At 35.2% G+C, this 16,739-nt stretch overlaps 2 protein-coding genes across 6 annotated transcripts in view; one reads left to right on the top strand and one right to left on the bottom strand.

Annotated features, from left to right (window-relative positions):
• Positions 1-3,501: 3,501 nt before the first annotated feature.
• Positions 3,502-8,484, bottom strand: LOC135100695 (E3 ubiquitin-protein ligase MSL2-like). Of its 2 annotated transcripts, XM_064003866.1 has the most exons (2): positions 7,421-8,484; positions 3,502-7,225 (listed from the first exon to the last, which is right to left on the bottom strand). In XM_064003866.1, the coding sequence occupies exons 1-2, from the start codon at positions 8,343-8,345 to the stop codon at positions 6,555-6,557; spliced, it is 1,596 nt and encodes a 531-aa protein (XP_063859936.1). In that variant the 5' UTR covers positions 8,346-8,484; the 3' UTR covers positions 3,502-6,554. The 2 variants fall into 2 exon arrangements, with proteins under 2 accessions (XP_063859936.1, XP_063859935.1); XM_064003865.1 differs by having other exon boundaries at positions 3,502-8,484.
• A 17-nt stretch (positions 8,485-8,501) lies between these two features.
• The window catches only part of LOC135100696 (uncharacterized), a 10,000-nt gene continuing 1,762 nt past the window's right edge, over positions 8,502-16,739 (top strand). The window contains exons 1-3 of one of the 4 annotated variants that reach the window (XM_064003870.1): positions 8,502-8,646; positions 11,035-11,540; positions 11,976-12,274. In XM_064003870.1, coding sequence (XP_063859940.1) covers positions 11,090-11,540; positions 11,976-12,274 — 750 coding nt within the window. In that variant the 5' untranslated portion in view covers positions 8,502-8,646; positions 11,035-11,089. Of the gene's footprint in view, positions 8,803-11,034; positions 11,541-11,975; positions 12,275-16,739 lie in introns of all 4 variants that reach the window. The other 3 variants (XM_064003867.1, XM_064003869.1, XM_064003868.1) reach the window with 3 other exon arrangements.

Genomic DNA, 16,739 nt, shown 5'->3' on the forward strand with positions numbered 1-16,739 from the left:
TACTAACATTTTAGTTAATATTACCTTTTCCTGCAGTAAAAGATAGCAACACATATTTTAACATGTCACTGTGTGTCTGTATTCAAAAATTTGTTTTGATAAAATGAACTTCCACTTCACTAAATAACATGTGCAAGAAATTTTTCTATCAAGTATAGATTCATTGTATATATTTTGTTATTTGAAAAGAACATCTGAACTTCATTGATATTGTACAAATTAAGAATTATTAAGATCCCATGATACAAAGCCTTGACTAAACAAAAATTTGCCACAAGATATTCCTACAGCTCATGGAGTAGTCTGCCATGTGGACTTGTAATGCTAAATGGATTACATGCTATAAGTCCTTGGTATATCTCTTATCTGCACAGTGTGTTTCAGAGTTTTGACACAAAGGAAATGTGTTACATAGGTGCAGATTAACCTTGTCCCTAATTCAGTTTACATAAGTTAAAAGAAATAAATGTAACCAGAAGGAATGATAGATTATGAGTATAAACTTCCATAGACAAGACATTGATAACTTTGCCATATGCGTGTACTGTATGTTGAAAGCACCACAAAAGCAGAGGAATATCCGGAGGCAAGTGTACTCTGTATTTGTAATATATATATATATATATATATATATATATATATATATATATATATATATATATATATATATATATATATATATATATATATATATATATATATATATCTGACAGGACTTGAATGCTTCAAAGTAGTATAATTGATAGGCATCTGAAGGCCCCTTCTGTGGTATGGCAGTAACCAGTAGAATTGTGGAATTCTATCCCTAATGTAGTACATTTTTTCCTACTCACATTTTGTATCATGTATTAGCAATGTGAATAATGTGAATTTCTCACACAAATTATTATACTGGAATTCTAATTTCTGGTAGAAATGTTATAAATATCATCACCCTGACAAACTGATACTGTATGCACAATATATGACAGTAAGGATTATAGCAAATTAAATAATGAATCTCATAGTTGTGCAAACACATTTTGCATTGGTTACATATAATAGTGGTGGATGTAGTATCCTCAGCAAAATGATAAAAATAACACTAATGTATTGAAAATAATTAAGATTATATATATATATATATATATATATATATATATATATATATATATATATATATATATATATATATATATATATATATATATATATATATACTGAAAATTTCTTTAAAAAATATAAAACAATAAGAAAAAAATTTATTATAGAATCAGGAAATGGTACTACACCTTTGAAATTCAAAACATACAATAAATTTTAAATTAAATTACAATTATTCTCCTGAACAAAATATTTGTTTCATAAAGGAGACTGCTAACCAAGTTTGTCTGCCAAAGTGAATAACTAAGTTTTGCTTGCCTACATTTTGTTTAGGAAATTGTAGAGCAAAATACCATTGGGTATAGTTCCATTTTTCCACATATTCAAAATTTACATCAGTGTTTTGACTACCTTTTTTTTCCCCATTATTTCGCTAAGTTCATTCAAAATTCTGATTACCATTAGAAATAAAAGAAATCTGCCATTTACCAAGCAAAAAATATCACCAAGATATTTGTCAGTATAGAACCTGCAAACCAAGACAAATTAAGCTATTGATTTGAAACTTGATTTCCTCAAGTTTAATAATTTGTGTGTTCATTTACCTAGTTGTAGCATACAGGCCAGAGCTACACCAATTTTTCTTTCTGTTTGTTTCTTTTACTATCCCAGTTAATGTACACTTCTTGCTTCTATTACCTCTTACTCTAGTCAATTCCAAACATCCATTCTTCTCTGGGGGAAGCTATATTTGATAATATCTTCTCTTTTCTGTGTGTGTGTCTGTGTGTGTGTGTGTAAAATCATGGATACTGCCTTTCAGAATTATATATACAAGTATGTAAGAACTCACAAGTGCAAAAGATAGATATAAACATAAGGATTCATAAGGGAAGCACTGAATACTGAGGTAACTGACATAAATACAAGTGAAATAAAAAAAAATAGTAATGAGTAGAGACAAGTGAGATAAAGACACAGGACATCTTATTTGTACTGAAAAAACTTGCAATACCTTTTGCAAAATGCTTGTAAACTTGCTCCATCACAAGAACTTAGAAAAACCTAGCAGATTTTACTGATTCACAAGGAGACATGAAAAGAGACTAATGTAATCAATCAAAAGACAAGAATTCTAGTGATTATTCAGCTAATTATCACAACCATGTCATAAATCAAGCAACGGCAAAATATACAGAATACATTAAACCACAATGCATTGTGTTCATAAAATATGAAATAGTATTTAACTAAGTATAAACCTCAAATTATGTAAGTCTATGATCCAGTAGATCTATGCCAGTTTACTAATAGAATGCAAAAGTTGAACTCACAAGAACCTAGTGTAAGGATCACTCTGCTGCTGTAAAGCTACACAAGATAAGCAAGAAAATACCAGTAAAGAGAGATAGCAGACAAGATACACTATTTTTTCTAAATTCTTTGCTACATAATTAGAGGAAGCTTTTAAAAATGCAGAATGGGAGAATATAGTAACTGAGATAAATGAAAAATATAAAGAAATATATAATCTCAATTCCTGATGATCATTTTCTGAAGAATTAATCTACAGATGAATTTGCACTTAAACAGAAAGGTCAAAAGTGGATCTGAAGATGAATATCAAGCAGTATTTTACATTGAACAATTATAAATTTTATAATCAAAGTAGAGGATGAAGTAAGTGTTTAGGAATATGTCTACTTAGTAGATCTCAAAAACTGAGAACAAAAGTTGGAATAACATGGAATGCTTTTGCTTAACAAAGCAGTATTATAAAAAGAAACTACTATTTTCAAAAGCAGAGATTTACAACAATGTATTCTACTAGTTAAAACATGTGGACCAACAGAAGCTTTAACTCTTATGAAAAAAATGTCCAAAGAAAAAAGATAATAATGCTTGGCATGACATGGAAAGATAAGAATAAAGTGTCATAGATTAGGAAGCAGACTGGAGTTGGAGATACCTTTACAAAATTAGAAGTGGGCATGGAGTAGGACACAAATTATGTGCAAGTGATATTTGGAAAACAACAACACAGAGTTAGTATGAGAAGTCAAGACAGAGATAACCAGATAAAAAGTTTTGTCAGGTGTTGATGAGGCCTTTGTCCTGCAGTGAAATCATAAGAGGCTCAGCATATGATACATGTGTATGTATATGATTTTGGATGGCATGATCCATGTTAAAATGCACACACACACACACACACACACACACACACACACACACACACACACACACACACACACACTTTGAATTGTTAATACATATATGAGATGTAAAAGATACTGCAAATTCAAGAAATGGTGCACAAATAATCAAGACATGGAAGTTTTCTGTGAAGCATTTGGGATATGTTATTTGTACAAGTGTTCATGTGACAAGGCCTTTAAAGTGGTATATAAAATACACTTATCTGTATCATGATATATTTTTCTAATTGTCAGTATGTTCTGGGATAAGTATTCATTGTAAAGGGTATTGTAGCTACAAAAAATAACACACCTTCCTACAATGGATACACAAAAGCTGCAGGATAATAACACATTAACCATATTTTGTGCTTTAGTTTCACTTAGTTTTGAAATAGGTAATCCAGAGGACATATCAACTCAGGTCAGTGAAGCAAATATTTCCACAGTTCACTTTGTTCCTTTGAGAATTACAAATTTTCCTTAAAGATTAACTCAGTTGAGGTATTAATATGTGACATGATGGCAAGAAAATTATCTACATATGGATCTTACATAGTCAGTTGTATATAGGAAAGAATAAAAAAAATGAATAATTATACAAAAACAAATAAAATGTAAATTAACAATTTCATGGTCATTGCATCAGAAATTTGTTATGTACATTGTTACATGTGTTTTTTCTTTATTATTAATATAATTTTCATGTTTATATGTACACATGTCAGAAAATTGTTCATCATCCCAACATTACTAGGACAAATGCCAACCAATTATATTTTATGAATGATATATTTTATCATCCAAGTTTTGTATGTGCAGAACACCCTCCACACTGGTTCACCCTCACTTTCATGAAAATGAATGAAAATCCTAGATCATCATCTTTAAAATGAGGAAGCTATATTTAGGAGACACAATGAGATCCTGTGAAACATTAACTAAAAGCAGAGCTAGATTAGTTTTAATTTTAATTCATGTAGTTTCAGGTCTCTTTGATGCTACATTTATTGAGATTTAGGTTTAGCTAGCAATGTTGACAATTTAAAATTTTATTTTGTGAAAAAAATATTCTAATATCTCTTGTCACCACCTAAACAAATCAGCTTCCACAATATATTTACTCTTGCAATTTAATATCATGGTTAATTACAGAAAATACTGTAGTTCACAGTATACTACAAAGCACCTAAACTTCTGTGTAGCTGCCTTAGTAAAATGAGATGTGCATTGCTGACAAGATTTATCATGAAAGACTATGGTTTGATTACAGAGTGAAGAAAATGTATGGAGGTATTAATATTACTCAGCATTGGTACTTAAATATGAAGCTGTTATCAGAATAACATGTACATAGGTAACTGACAAATTAATTTCTTACAGATTGTATATTTTTCTGAACATATGACAGACCCAGATTGTAGCTTTCAATAAAGTTCCATCATGCCTTAAGAGACAAACTTTAAAGTGAGACAAGGACTTCCATTCTACAGATACCTCTTTATTTTTTTATCATTGAAAACAACCAAGAATAAGCACTGGAAATTAATAAAAAATTTTATTTTCAATGTGAAAGGGACAAAGGCTTTTTACATAAACCCACATTAGTAGCATTATATAAGCTTTTGTTAAATACTATTTGGTAGTCAGATCGTAAATTAAGGTGGGAAGCCAAAGGTGGTAAGAAAAATTCTGTATCTAATGTGAACCAGATAACATTTCATGTGGCTTTCAATGTGACTAAATCTTACCCAGCCTTAATATACTATATTCCACTAATCTTGTACTGCACCAAATGGATCAGTTGTGTGATCAGTGTGATCAGTTGTGTGTGTGTGTGTGTGTGTGTGTGTGTGTGTGTGTGTGTGTGTGTGTGTGTGTGTGTGTGTGTGTGTGTGTGTGTGTGTGTGTGTGTGTGTGTGTGTGTGAGAGAGAGAGAGAGAGAGAGAGAGAGAGAGAGAGAGAGAGAGAGAGAGAGAGAGAGAGAGAGAGAGAGAGAGAGAGAGAGAGACCCAAAATCTCAAGAAATGTTCACTCAACTGACAATGTAGCACAGAAAGAGGAACAAGAGGGAAGAAAAAAAAAAATGGTTATTTTTCTTTGTGAATATTGAGATTCACTGTATTTATAACAAACACAAGTATGCTGTGCCATTCTCATTCTATATACCTAGGTTGTTTAGTCTCCTGCATTCTCATGAGAAACCTTGGGGATTTTACATTTATCCATTTCACATTGTATGTAAGGACATGCCATAGTCCCTTCCAACTCAACATTTGGTGTTAGATTAACAGTGTTGCTATTACACATTTCTTTATGGCATCCAAACAAAATACTCAACAATGTTAATATACAGGATTGCACTTACTACCCTGAGTTTTTATGTAATCAGCCAGCAAGATGTGCCTTTGGCATCTACATCATCAAAACAATAGGCAAAGGATATAGAAATAGACAGAAGAAAGGACTTTATTCCAAAGACAATATTTTCAGGGTTCAGCATTGACATAATAAATAATATATATATATATATATATATATATATATATATATATATATATATATATATATATATATATATATATATATATATATATATATATATATATATATATATATATATATAATGTAAAAGAATGATCTTGTTTTTGTAAAGATACAGACACCTGATATCTACAAAAGTCATGAAGTGGATATTATTAAAAAAAACCTGAGATGCTTACTAAGTGGCTGCAGTCTTACATCTTTAGTAGGTAATATAAAGGCTCACACAGATTGCACCAAAAATAGCAATACTAATATGTAATATGCAGCTCTTTGTTAGTTGTCACTTTACTCCATGAGAATAATAATTTTATCTTAAAACAGTAAAACAAAGTCAAAGTTCCACCGGGAAGTTTTCATCAAATTACTAAATAAATAGGTATAAAATGCTGCTAAAATGATGAACCAACTGCTGGTCTGTGATTTTCATAATTCCCAATATAAATAATGAAAATTATATTTTGTCAAAGGAATGTTAATAAAATATTGACAGTAATAAGTAATACATTATGAAAGATGTAAAAAAAAATATAAACAATATGGAAATACAATAATTCAAATTAATGACAGCTATTCATACAATACATTTTCTGCACAGAGTATATTTGTAGATTCTTGAATGCCTCAACAAAATTTCTAATTATTTGCAAAAATAGATTATCCTCTTTTAGCTAATACCCACATGTTTCAAAAGCTTTGAATAACTTTTATTAATGAGTTCTACCTATGCTATATGTCCACATCTACATCACTGTTATCAGGTTCACTGTTGGAAGTTGATCGATCATCATTGATCAGAAGTTGAGCTGGCACAGATGTGAGGGCCAGGCTAACAGGTTTCACTGCCAGACCTGCCACAGGGTTGACGCCCAGCCCAGGGGAGAGTGGATTTTGAACCATCCCACTCCCTAGGCTAATCAACTGATGAACACCACTGGCAACAGCCTGCACATTACTCACACCATGCACTGCTTGCACAGCATGCATAGCTTGCACTGCTCGAATAGTCTGAGGTATGGTTGTATTTGTGATCACGGCAGACGAAACAGGAGGTGGCGGAGCAATAGTGCCGGTGCAGGTAGTGGCAACATTGTTGGGCATAGAGGAGGTCGTGGATCGTCCATGGACTGGCTGCACCTGATGAATCTGGATGTTGGCCAGCTGAGGGATCACTGGCCGTACCTTCTTCCCTCCAGGCCGATGTGGGTTGCGGCAACCTCTACACCGGCACTCTATGCACGCCTTGGCTTCCACATAACATGGGCACCTCTGTCCACAGCAAGTCAATTTTCCAGGCGTTGGTGTTGCATTTCCACACCGACAGCCTTTGCGTTTAGGCTTAGGTTTAGGTTTGGGTTTGGGTTTTTTTATGAGTTCTTGGTTTCCAGTAGGAACAACTTCTGGGTCAAGAGAAACAGGCTTGTTTGAATTGTCAATTTCTGGAGGTTTTCTTTTGATAGTTATTTTTGTACTATCACCATCAGTATACATTACAGAATATATGGAGGACCCATTGTTAACTGAAGAATTGTGTTTAGGAATAGATATTTCTTTAACAACTTGCTTAACTAAATTTGTACTTGGAAATATTGTACCTGGAGCAAAGCCTATTCCAGATACTCCACTGTTGGTTGTAGTGATGGTGGTGGTTGTGGCAGCGACTGTTTGCAGCGGGAAATGGTGGGCTGATGGAACTGCAGGTGGTAAGGATGGGATCACTGCCTTCACTGTGCTGAGCAGCGACGACGACTGTGACTGACTGGAAACTGCGGCTGTGACGGATGTAACAGGATGCGAGGAAGTCTGCGGTACAGCCAGATTTTGAACTGATGTGGTTATCAGTGGAACTGGGTGTAGCAAGGAGGTCTGTGTCAACGGCAATCGTGGTGGCGGTGGTGGTGGTGGTGGGGGGGGTGGTGGCGGAGGCGGTGGAGGCGGTGGAGGTGGTGTGGATTGTGGTGGTGGCACCTGGGTAGGTGGGGACTGAGAGTTACTGACAGTCGTTGTTGACGTGCACAGACCACTCGTTTGAGGTACAGGAATTTTTTCTTTATTGTCAATCTCATGTTCACAATGCACATTATTTGTTTCATCACACTTGTTGCTATTCTCAACTGCTTCATTTATTATGTCAACCAGACTTAGTTGACCTCCATTACTGTATATGGAACATAACTTACAATATATTGGTGTGAATTTAATATATTCACATAACTTTCTATAACACTGCACCACGAGTTTCACTTGGACATTGTCAATGTACAAAGTATAATCCTTGCACCAGCTGCAGACGGGTTTCAACCTCTTCTTCCCACCCAAACACTTTCTACAGACATGGTGCTGGCAGGTAGTTTCTGTTGGAGTGTGCGGTTCACACAGCAATTTCCCGCAGACGGTGCAGGAAAGAGACTGGCGAAGGTAAGGCAACAACTTGTATAGTTCAGTCCAACTCTCACGTTTTTCTGGATCGGCCGTCATGACCAGCCGACAAGTGGCCACATAGAGACTCGTGGCGTTCATGTTTCATCCACCATTACATCCACCATCGTCTAGTAATTGTGCCAGGAACAATGCAAATCCAAATTCAAAGCATCTCCACTTCGCCTCATCCTTGTAAACAAAACAAAGGTGTATACAAGCCTGTATAGGTGGGGCAGGGGGAATCAAAAACAAAAGAGCAGCGCAGTAAGGGCAACAAGCAGGCGTGGAGCAGCTGCTACTCAGGGTCTGGGGGCACCCTGGGTGTCATAAGGCGCGGGACCTGTGTGGGGCTGCCGTGGTTGGGTTCCGGGAGCTATAGGCTGTCCGCACCAGTAACAGGGTTGGTGCCTCGGCGGGAGCGTCTGTTCATTGTGTCTCCGTGGGCACCAGTCCTCTGTCTCGCCCTGTGACATAGTACAAGTGAGGCGTGGTATTTCCGTCATGGGTTTTATTCCATTCTCTATGTTATGTTTGACTGCTGCCTAACATCTGACTGGTAGGACTCGTGCAGTTTAGTTATTTGCTTGAAGTGTTTGAGTGCATTAGCACTAGTTTCAAATCAAATGTCCGTGACAGCGTGACAGCATTTACTATAATGCAATCTGATAGGCTGTATGTTGCAACTGAAAGGTTTGTAGCAGCTTAAGAGTTCTTGAGCATTTCTATCATTACCTTGTCAAATTAGTCAACAGAGGTGCTGTGTTGTCCACCAGTTATCGGGCGGCCACTCAACTATGATTTTGGATAAATTGTACACACGCCCACTTCTTGAATGTTATGCCTCCTTTTTTTTAATACAGTTTGCATCTCTGACTTAAAGCATTCAGAATCCGTTCCAGAGATGTGTACTTACAGAATGAGAGGACGTCAAAATTGCCTTATAATGAGCAGCAAACTAGTCTTAATTGTATTTTGTGACAGGTAGACTATTGAGAGGATATATGCCAGTGTTGGATAGCATTTCTCCAAAAATCTAGAGGAATTATGTGAATTTAATTAATCACTTGGTAACCAAGGCCACATACTAATGGCACACATTTTTCTGTTCAGTGCCTTGAAGCTAAATATTTATTCATATTGAAAATTGCAAAATTTATATAGTAGTGCTAATATTAATGTATTTATTATTATTATTATTATTATTATTATTATTATTATTATTATTATTATTAACACAAACCAAGAACAAGTAGTACAGAAGACGTGTGCATGTGTGTGTGTGTGTTGGACCTGCATGTGAGGACAAAGATTTCACGCCTTACCCATCTGAAGGAACAAGGAAGGAGGAACAGATTCTCTCTCTCTCTCTCTCTCTCTCTCTCTCTCTCTCTCTCTCTCTCTCTCTCTCTCTCTCTCTCTCTCTCTCTCTCTCTCTCTCTCTCTCTCTCTCCTTCCTTCAATTGGCCAAAAACTCACTCATCAATAGAAAATGTCAAAACCTTTCTAGATCTAAATCCCTTCATCACTTCTAGCACCTTACCAGTATCTCCAAGCAACTTTTCATCTTCTCCTCTGTTTCAACCTGATGGCACCACTGTTATCTCATCTATGCCTAAACCAGGACTTTACACCCAAACCTTTGCAAAAAAAAAAAAAATAATAATAATAATAATAATAATAATAATAATAAAACTATTCTGGATGATGCAAGTCTCGTTCCTTCCTCCCCTCCTCCCTCTGACTGTCTCATGCCTCATCAGATTTTAGACATGTAAATTGGAAACACAACAATAATTATGAGTATGAAAGGAAACTAGAAAATAATATGCAATAATCTGGGGATATTATTACTCCCTACACTGTATTATTACTGATGTTCTTTGAGATGTGAAGCAAAATAGAGGAAAAATCCCATTGTGACAACACACAAAACCAAACTACACCACACATCACAGCCAGCCACACCAGAAACCAAATCACATTCAGCCACATTACACCACACATTACACCCAGCCACACCACAGAGTTGCATCACACCACACATCACATTCAGCCACACTACCAAAGAGAATTATACAAAATCATAACAACTGTAGACACTTTTTTTTTAGCACTATGTCAAATGATTGGAAACTATACCAAACACCACAGTGATTCTCTAAAAAATCAAACCACTGGACAAAGACCTACACCCATTTGGCCCAACAAATTATACATACAAAATACTCATGGCTGTAATGGAAAACAAAATTGAAGATCATCTCTGGAAGAGTGAAGAACAAAATGAGTACAAGCTGGCTTAACATAATGATCCTCCAGTACTTTATTGTATAGAGTTATGTCTAAAAGAAAACACAAGTGATCACATTTATGATATGAAAGTTTTTGATGCTATGAAAAGAATAGATTGTGGCAACTATTGAAATATAAATAAAATCCACAATTGTCAGGATTTATCAAAAGGATAAGACTCTTTTTAAAAGTAACATATATAACCACAGAAATGACAGTATAGACTCCATCAGTCTTAAATGTACTTATCACTTCTTGACTTTTTTTTTTTTTTTTTTTTTTTTTCAGCCACACCTCTCCCTGTTCTAAATTCCTATTATTCAGCACCTAATTTTGATTTTTCTAATATCCTGCATTCTGCCAGCTCTGACTTAACCTAACACATCTTTGGGTTTAGAGATATTAAAAGAGACTAGTGACATGAGTAATAATGCAAAAGATAGTTGATGCCAACATTTTGTAGTGAGGCAGAAGACTAACAAATTCTTTCTTGCAGAATAAGATAAGTTATATTAGAGAAACAAAGGGTGAAGACCACATAGATTCCAACAATGGCTGAACTAGACAAACAATACATAAAAGAGTTGATTGCCAAAGGAAATAGGTTTGAAGCCATGAACATTTTTATTCAGAGCAAATTTGGAAAACCAGAAAATTCTGAGAATGGAATTAAAATTAAGCGAGAAGCTGGCAGTGAACCTGTTGTGAAAGGTAAGAAAAACAAGGGATTAAGTCAAGGAAGTGATGGAAAGGACAACAGTGATAGTGAAAGTGAAGGCAGTGAGGGTGGAAGTGACAGTGAAAGCAGTGGCAGCAGCCATGGTAGTTCAACAGTGCCTCGAAGTGAAGCACTGGTACCAGAAGTGGAACTGAAAGAAGATGAAAACTTGGATGTTGATATAGAAACAGTGGATCCCTTGGCTGAAGTTCTATTGCCACGACCTCATATACTGGAGCAAGCGGGCCCTGCACACATACCACACCAACAACATGATATTCAAGGTAATCTTTCTTATGAACTTTGATAGGTACACTATTATTTTGTTACTTGAAACCCATTTATATAAGCTGCAGTTTGACACTCTGGTAGTTGACACACACACACACACACACACACACACACACACACACACACACACACACACACACACACACACACACACACACACACACACTTCCCTTCATCATATAGTTCCCCTTTCTCATACCACAACCCTCTTTTTCACACCATCACCAAAACATTTAATGTTTTGTATTTTATTTCCATTTGTCTCTTTCACTCAGATATCAAGCCTATCATTGTGATGTTATTTAAAGAAAGTATTTTTGTCACTGTGATGTATATGCCTTTCAGTTTCCTGCTTTTGTTTACTGATGGTTTTGAGAGTAATTATCAACTAGTAAAGTTTGATACTTATAGAATCTTAAATGTTTCAGGGTATGGAACCATGGGAGGATTGCCCCACTATGGGGGTCAGCCAGGAGGACCATATGGCCCGTACTGTGCTCAGATCCCACAGTACGGGCCGAGAGCAGATGGGACTCAGACTAGTCCTGTCTGGCTGGATCCTAATACTCAACAGCACCATCATCATCACCACCACCACCACCACCATCAGCAAATTCAACACCAAAACATTCTTCAAACACAGCAGCAGCAGCAGCAACATACTCAGCACATTCACCACCATCAACAACATCAACAGCACCCAACCCAACCTCCGGAGGATGACCATGTAAGCATGTCATATCAGGGCTGTAGGAAATCTATTAAACCTTTTTTGTTTGAGGTGCTAGATTCACAGATAGTCTGCATTTGACAAGAAGGATTGTTTGGGGAAAAGTAGTAAGGTAGAGATTTAACCATCAGGATGCAGTTGATAGAGAGGTAAATCTTTTAACTTTTACTAATGATGACAATGTTAACATCTACATTTCTTAATTGTATGCCATCCCCACATAGTTTAAATTCTTCTTTCTTACTTCACGCAGCTAAGTAGGCCAGAATTAAAAACTAACTTTGCTATTAAGATATTTATGTTTTGTTCTTTGTAAAATAGTATGTCAGCATCCCATCTTTTGCATAATATGGGCAGTCTACACTAAAATTTATACATATACACTTCAGGAAAACCTTTTGTGTGTGTGTGTGTGTGTGTGTGTGTGTGTGTGTGTGTGTTGGGGGAAGGAGGGCAAAAGGTGGCTTACATGATTCTATTGACTTTAATTGGAGGGGAGGACTTATATTGTCATGTACATCTGCAAATTTTAACAACATTAGATGTATATTTCTTTGAATAATATTCCATTTTTTCTCTTGTTTTCATCCAGTTTGCATCATGCTTTCCTATAATAAAGAGCCACATCATATGCCCCTTCAAGTTGGGATTTTTAGAGTGAAGAGAAGAATCAGGGATAAGTAGATATTAGATGTGAAATTAAGTATTTCAAGTTATGTGATGGATTCTACGTGGAAAGATATTCAGTACTAGACTGGTGAACACTCCCTTTCTAAGAAGATGGTGGAACCAGGAATTACTAATGTATTTGTGATAGATATTGTAAAAAAAAAAAAAAAAAAATATGCAATTTATAATAAAAATCAATATGGCCTAAAATTTTATAATTATTGTGATAATCTTGGTAGAGTTTGAAAATGTAATGCTGATTAGAAGTATATAGTTGTTGGAATGATAGGTAGATAAAAATGGCTAGGTGAAAATCAGATAAGAAAGTAAATGCATGAAGAAATATATTTTGTTATTAATGGTATGTTTATCATTGTTAGACTTTAATGATTAGCCACCAGTAAGATGTAGGAGAAGGGGAACATGCCTTGAATCATCCAGAGTGAAGAGTTCAGCTTAAGAGATAGATGAGATGGAAGTTGTGCTATCAGGTTGAAGTAGTTGAGGGAAAGATGAAGAAGAAAAGTTATTGGAAATATTTTTGATTAGCTGCTATAAGTCACAAGGAGTTAGATCTAGAAAAATGTAGACATTTTTTATTGATGAAGTAATTTTTGGCTAATTGAAGAACATTTTTGGAATTATTTTGTGCAGAAATGTAAAGCACGAGTTTCAGGAGATGGAAGGCTTAGGTACTGTTTATGGGGCACCTCTCTGTCATATATAGCACAAGATCAGACTGAGTAAAACCAAGGTTTGGAAGGTTTAGGGTGAGAGAGAAAGTGAAGAAGGAATACCTCTTTGCCAGACATAGTCACCTAAATTATGCACTCAGCACATAGAGATTGGCCCTTACAAAGTAAAATTTTCTTAGTTAAAAAAAAAAAAAGACTAATCAGTATCTGTACATTAAACTCAGGAAATCCTATATTCTTTTGTATAATCAGTCATATCTGCACACTAAAATCAGGAAATCCTACATTCTTTTGTATAATCAGTATCTGCACACTAAACTCAGGAAATGCTACAATCTTTTGCAGCAATCTGAGGAACCTTTGGAGGAAGTAGGCCTTTTGCTTATAACTGCACCAGAATCATTCTGAATAAGATGTAACTAGATAATAGTTAAATTGCACAGCTCCAATTGGTGAGTGCTGGTAGCTCACTAATAGTGTGATCACATGATGACATCAGTGCCTCAGTAACTCAAAGCCACACGAGCCTGCTGGGTTTATCTCATTCCTGAATTTGACCTCCTGAAGAGTTTTGCCTCATGGAATATAAAATTACCAAACAGGCAATAATGGTTAGGACTACCACAAGCAAGGTGGAGAGGGCCTGTATCATCCTGAGGCAAAGAGTCAAGATCGTTGAGATTATTGATTGCATTGGCCACCATAGGGCCATTATCTTTTGCATCCTTGCTACCTGGAAAGGTCTAAATGAGGATAAAATTCCAATACCTTATGCAGGAGTTCTGAGTGTTCCTTCTTGATTTTCTTGGATGTAATGAATGGATTTTATATCAGAGAATGCAGAGCAATATTAATTTACAAAGATATTTCTGTACAGATATAAAATATGTAAAATATCTGGTAGATTTTTTATGCCCTCTACTTATTATAGTGCACATGCACAAAGGTGTCTTCCTAGAGAAATTTTGACACTCTTGACATGGGAGGAAAATTTACACAACAGTGATACCATGCTACAATTGTAGCATGGTATCATGGTAGCATCCATGTGCTGTGAAATCACACTGTTACAGCATATTTAAAAGATAGAGAATGTAGCTAGCTGAAAATATGATTGTTTAAAATGGTACCATAGTACTTGATTCATTCCTATAATATTTACTTTTATATGGAGGCACAATAACTGCATTTCTTTAGTTATGATTCATGTCCTTACCTCTGTGCTTGTTCACATCAGTAAATTCCCCCATACTTCAACATTTCCACTGTTTTTTCATCTGTGCCTACAGTTTTGCCATACTGTTGTCAGTATCATTGGGCAAAAATTTTCTAGTTCTGTTATCTTCAGTTGGTTGTTACAATGTTAATCTTTGCCGCTCTTCACTAAAAAGTTGAATGCCATAAGTTTTTTTTTTTTTTTTTTTTTTTTTTTTTTTTTCCTCTCCTCCAGTGCACTGCCTGTCACTGCAGTCTGAAAATGGCAAATACAGGATTGACAGAAATAAACAAGGTACTTGCCTTAAAAAATAATGCATTACCTGTCAGCTTATATTAGACTCTGTTTCTTGCATCACTCAGTCATCATTCAGTCTCATTTGTCATCACTATCTTCTACTTGTATTGGGTACATACATGCTTGCATTAATCTGTTTTAAATGTAGAAATCAAGTGGGAGGCTGGTGCTTCTCACCAGCCAAGGATAGGAAGTGGCCATAAGCATGTTGGGAAGCAAGATGATGACATTGTTATCATATTCATGATTGGCTGTTCAGCATATGCATTGGAGCCATGGACATGAAAGGGAAAAATATCTAAGCCAGATCATAGGCCTCAATGACTCAAGGAAAATTATTAGATTACCAGTTAGTTAAAGAGTTTCTGATGTGGTAGTAGCGTCACTGCATGGCTATGCAAGTAGGATGTAATGGCCTAACTGCAATGAACTTATCTGAAAACTTAAAATGTCATTGAATATGTATTAACAATCAGGGTTGTAACTTCCTACAAGACAGAATTTATTTTCATTTTAATGTGTTTGGAATTTAGAATTTATTTTCATTTTAATGTGTTTGTAATTTAGAATTTATATTAATTTTAATGTGTTTGGAATTTGTCAGGAACTAATGTCTCCAACACAAACACATCATTGTTGATAGATATAGCTCGTTCTCTTCTCAGCACCTTTTTTATCTCTTCATCCATTTTGTTTCTTACACTGTCACAAATTCTGATACTGGAAGAATGCATCCTCATTTCTGGTTAATGAATAACTGTGCATCTATTATTAGTGAATATAAGGCCCACTTCAGAAATCATACTGACAAGAAGCCTGTCTGTCATATAATCAAGAACTGTAACCAGGAATGAACGTGTTTGGTGTGATGTGACTATACCTACTAGGCATTCGTATTGTATTATTTGCAGTTTCAGACAGTTTGGTCAGTATTTATTTTCTTGTCAAATGTTATCTTCTCTTAGAGTGGTAATGATAAAGAGGCAAGGAATTGAAGAGGTGGTCTGGGAGGAGAGTAGCATGATTGCAGTTAGTTGATAGAAAGAGGTTCACTAAGACAAATTATTTTAAGTGTGTACTAAGAGCTTAACAATACTACCTCAAATTTGCTGTCATCTAATGTCTGCCTGATTTAATGTCTCAGTATTTCTCATAATTTCAGATGTTCACTGATATGAAATTATTAAAACTGTGTGTGTGTGTGTGTGTGTGTGTGTGTGTGTGTGTGTGTGTGTGTGTGTGTGTGTGTTACCCTCATTCATTTACTTGAGCATTGTATTTGTTAGGTCTCCTCTCTCTTTTCTTTCTTTTTAGGTATATTTTCATTTCTTTGAATCTCTCTCCATAAGTTAGGTTACTCTTCCTTTCAATTTATCTTTTTTTTTCTTTTTTTTATTATTCACTTTCTGCTTTAATATTTATTTTTCTTTCACTATGTAATTCTTTGATTTTTATTTATTTTATCTTATTTTTATTTGTTTATTTATTTATTTTCTTTCTTTTCATCTATTTTTAGCATGTATGATGTGAGTTAAATTAATGTGGTTTTGAATTCAGATATATGATGGGCTTTAGTACTGATCCT

This window comes from Scylla paramamosain, chromosome 5 (genome assembly GCF_035594125.1).
Source record: "Scylla paramamosain isolate STU-SP2022 chromosome 5, ASM3559412v1, whole genome shotgun sequence".
Taxonomy (NCBI): Eukaryota; Metazoa; Arthropoda; class Malacostraca; order Decapoda; family Portunidae; genus Scylla; species Scylla paramamosain.

Coding starts and splice junctions, on each gene's coding strand:
- LOC135100695 (XM_064003865.1), bottom strand. CDS start 8,345: ATGAACGCCACGAGTCTCTATGTGGCCACTTGTCGGCTGGTCATGACG.